General features: G+C 54.9%; 1 protein-coding gene across 1 annotated transcript; it reads right to left on the bottom strand.

The window, feature by feature from the left end:
* Nucleotides 1-579: 579 nt before the first annotated feature.
* LOC136538858 (NDR1/HIN1-like protein 6) lies at nucleotides 580-2,071 on the bottom strand. Its single transcript, XM_066530805.1, has one exon. It carries the CDS (start codon nucleotides 1,659-1,661, stop codon nucleotides 834-836), a length of 828 nt encoding a protein of 275 aa, XP_066386902.1. The 5' UTR covers nucleotides 1,662-2,071; the 3' UTR covers nucleotides 580-833.
* Between the last annotated feature and the right edge of the window lie 2,010 nt (nucleotides 2,072-4,081).

Here is a 4,081-nt window from a genome sequence, read left to right as displayed (position 1 = left end):
GTCCATGATTTGACAATGTGGTGCTACAATAAATATGTGCTAATGATGAATTAATTATGTTTAAAAAACTTGTCTCGTAGAGTACTGACGGATTATGTAATTTGTTTTTTATTACTATCCAAACACCCCATATAATATTCTCTTGACACATCTCCTGAATTTTAGTCACTGGATCAAACACCTGCTTAGTTTCTTTACTTCACCATCGCTTTTAGGTAGAGCAGCTGAGCATTGGTGCACTTGCAAATGACCATGTGTCAGTATTCAGGACCTACCGTTATCATGAAAGATCTCCTGTGGCAAATGACGCCATTCCTGGTCATACCATTATCAAGCTACTTGTAGTAAAACATTGACATTTCTGCTCCATTGCGCTCTCTCCTGTCGAGTAATGGACTAAGGGTAGTAGAGCCATTTTCCATTTGATTGGTGGTTGTGTCTTGTTCAATTGTGTGGTGATAGAAGTAACTCTAGAAATATAAAAATCTCGTCAAAAATTTGAAGGGTTCGAAGGACTGCTGGAGAAATTTGTGAGAGAAAAATATTGTTCCGGATAAAAAAAGAAACGAATAAGCCGGGTTTAAGAACACGCGAACGGACCCATTATTCCCCTCTAACCGCAATTATTATATACTAGCATCTGTACACGGCCGGGATGAACACCGACGAGGTTGGCGGGAGTGCACTGCACGTCTGAATCTGTGCAAATAGCCAAATACTACCACACACGGCCAGCACTCTGCCAGAAGAATCCAGCGCAACGACTCACAACTCTCTCCCAAAGAGAGGGGAACAGACAACCCAAAGAAAAACCGCGGCAACGAATTTATGAATCACAGCTTCAAGCTAAACTTGCAGTTGCTGGCCTTGATCTTGATGGGACTACTGACGTCCATGAGCCTGTCCACGACGAGGTCGCAGCGCACCCTGGACGTGACCTTCCACAGCTTGAAATTACCAATCTCGACGCGCACGGGCACGTCGGCGCGGAACACGAGCGGCACGGCGCCCGTCCGCTGCGCGTCCTGCATCCCGGACACGACGGCGGTGCCGAGCTGCACCTCCCCGGCCATGGCCAGCGCCAGCACCGTGGTGTTGCGGTGGCCCTGGTAGAAGGCCGGCAGCGCGCCCCGCGCCAGGCGGTACGACTGGTACCACACGCCCAGGCTGGACCCGGGCTCGTACTGGATGCCGATGCGCGAGTTCGGGTTCGCCGCCGTCACCGTCACATCGAACCGCGCCCGCGCCGCCAGCGTCGACGGGTCCACCTGGAACGCCGACACGGAGAGGCGGTCCACCGAGTAGCGCGGCGCCTTGGGGTCCAGCGCCAGGTAGAGCGCGCCCGCCGCCGCCGCGGCGAGCACCGCCACCACGACCGCGGTGATCACCACGCAGCAGAGGAACCGACAGCAGCAGCCCCGGCCGCGCCGCTTCCGCGGAGGCGGCAGCGGCGGCGCCGGTGGCGCGACGCGGCGCGGCGGCGGAGGCAGGGGGCCGCCGGGGACGTAGCCTTGTTGCTGTCGTCGTTGTTGGTGGTGGTGGTTCGCGCTCCGCGCCGGGTCGCCCTTGTCCGACCGGAACGAGCCTCCGGGCACCAGCGGCGCCGTCGGCCGATTGCCGGCTTCCAGGTCCACAGGGTGGATCCGCTGGTGATCCGCCATGGTCAACCTCCAACCGCAGCAGCTGCTACGTGCAGGTGCACCACCCGCTGCTCTACTTCTCCTCTCGACACAAGCAAAGGCAACGCAAGGTCACGCTAGCTCCAGTCGCCCTGCCTGCACTGCCTTTTGCTTGGAACCTGGTCTCTCTGTGCGTGCGTGTTCACCCCCTCTATTTCTGGCTGCAGAGACCGCGCCGCTCGCTCTCTATATAGGAGGCGCGAGACTAGGCGTCACGCTACTACGGGACGAGGACGAGTGGACGACGGCGAGGAGGTGGAAAGGCAGTTGACTTGTGAGGGAGGGCGAGGCTTGTCTGTGAAGGCCGCAGTACTGATATGTGTGCGCGTGTCGGGGGTGGGCGCCTGGGCGGAGGCGGGGACGTGAAGTCTCCACCTGCCCCCAACGGCACGCAGAGCCACTGCGCGTCCTCAAGTGTGTGCCGAGGGTGCGGCGCTTCTCGCTTATTTTACGCGTTCTCGCGGTGGGGTTGCTAGAGCGCTGCGCCGGTTGGTGGGGTGGCGCGTGGAAGGGAGCGGGGAGCGGGGAGCGGGCTGGGGGCTGGCTGGCTGCCGAGACGCGTCACCGCGGTGCGGCGTTCCTTTTTCAAAGGGGTGGATGGATGGACAGACGGCTCGATGTCTGATGCTGCACATGGGGCGCACGAAACGCACACGGAAATGGGCCGTCAGGCGGGGCAAAGGATCAGGATGTGTGTCGGAGGCGGGGCATTTTCCGTGCGCGCTCACGTGATTTCGATCGGGACGCTGCAGCCACCGCTCCAGCACGCGGCGAGTCGGCAGAGCTGCCCAAGCGTGGCGTGCCGCGGTGGGTGGCTTCACGCTGCCGCTCCGCGTCACGTACTCTCGGTGTTTTTGACAACAGATGACTAAATTTGTATTTGTACGTCTAGTTCTGATAGTGTGCTCAAAGGATATAAGAGTTTATACTGATTCGAACGGAACATCCTTATATCCATTTCATTGCTGCTCGTGTAACCGGTAATTGGTTTACAGTAGGGGTAGGCCCTGTTTGGTTCCTGCAGTGTCTACTAAAATTCCTGTCACATCAAATGTTTGGACACATGCATGGAGTAATTACGAAACTAATTGCACAACTTGTGACTAATTTGCGAGACGAATCTTTTAAGCCTAATTAGTCCATGATTTGATAACTTTGTGCTACAGTAAACATGTGCTAATGATAGATTAATTAGACTTAAAAAATTATCTCGCAAATTAGCCTCCATCTATGTAATTGGTTTTATAATTAATCTATATTTAATGCTCCTTATTAGTATCTAAACATTTGATGTGACATAAATTTTAGAAGCGACTAAAGAACCAAACACCTCCTTATAAACAGGCGAGAGAGGGAGATGATCAAAAGTCTCTGCTGGTAGAAGTAAACGGGTGCTGAGAGCTCGCTTGTTGCTCAGCCGTGTACTCGTGTCGTGCTCTTGTGTTTCGATTCTATCCCCCCATCATGGGGCGTCCTGCTTCCCATTTTATAGGCGAAGAAAAAGTGTGGGTTACAGCGGAGGAAAAGGAGAAGAACGAGAGAGAAGAAGGCTTCCAGGGTCGTCGGGTCCTTCTTCTTCTTCTTGCGGGTCTCGCCGATCCTGTTGATGTCAACAGAGACGGCTCAACGTCGTGGCCCTGTTTGTCACTGGCGCCATGCGGAGACGTCATCTGCCGGTCATGGTGTTCCACTCCGTCCTGACGGACGTCATAGTGAACTGACGCGCCTGTCAGCGTCCGTACGGGGGTTAGGCAGAACAGTAACGACACGCTCGATACTGTTCTTGATGTGAATCCCCAGGTATGGCCCGTCTTGGCCACGGGTTGTATCGAGGCATGCCAGTCTTTTCTCTGGTGCCAGAGTTTTGACCTAAGCCCATACACCTGGACCTGGAGTGGTTGGCGGCGGTATGGGTCAACGTTGGACGAAGCGAAAACCGTGTCCTTAGCGTCGGACGAGGCGGAGCCCACACCCAAGGGGTTGGACGAGACGGAGCCCACGGCCTTAGGGTCGGGCAAGACAGAGCCCGTGGTCTCAAGGTCGGGCGAGACAGAGCCCAGCGGCCTTGGGGTCGGACGAGACCTTTTAATACGTCTTGATCCATTCGGGGAAGTCAGTGTGGGCGCTAACTTCCTTGCTTTGTGTGTCCTTAATATCGATACCCGACAGTAGCCCCCGAGCCTGTGGAGGAGTAGAATACTATCGGTGCGGGACCCACGGGATACCCCGCAAGGAAGGGAGAATATCTAGTCTAACTAGGATTCTTCCCCTGTAATCTTAGTAGTAGTATTATTCTATAATCCTACGAGGAACTCTTATTGTAAACCGACTAGGATTCTGACCTCCTGACTATATAAAGGAGGGCGGGAATCCTAGGTCCAAGAGAGACGACAACACAACAC

This window comes from Miscanthus floridulus, chromosome 2, assembly GCF_019320115.1.
Source record: "Miscanthus floridulus cultivar M001 chromosome 2, ASM1932011v1, whole genome shotgun sequence".
Taxonomy (NCBI): Eukaryota; Viridiplantae; Streptophyta; class Magnoliopsida; order Poales; family Poaceae; genus Miscanthus; species Miscanthus floridulus.
This window is presented reverse-complemented; position numbering and strand designations above follow the sequence as displayed.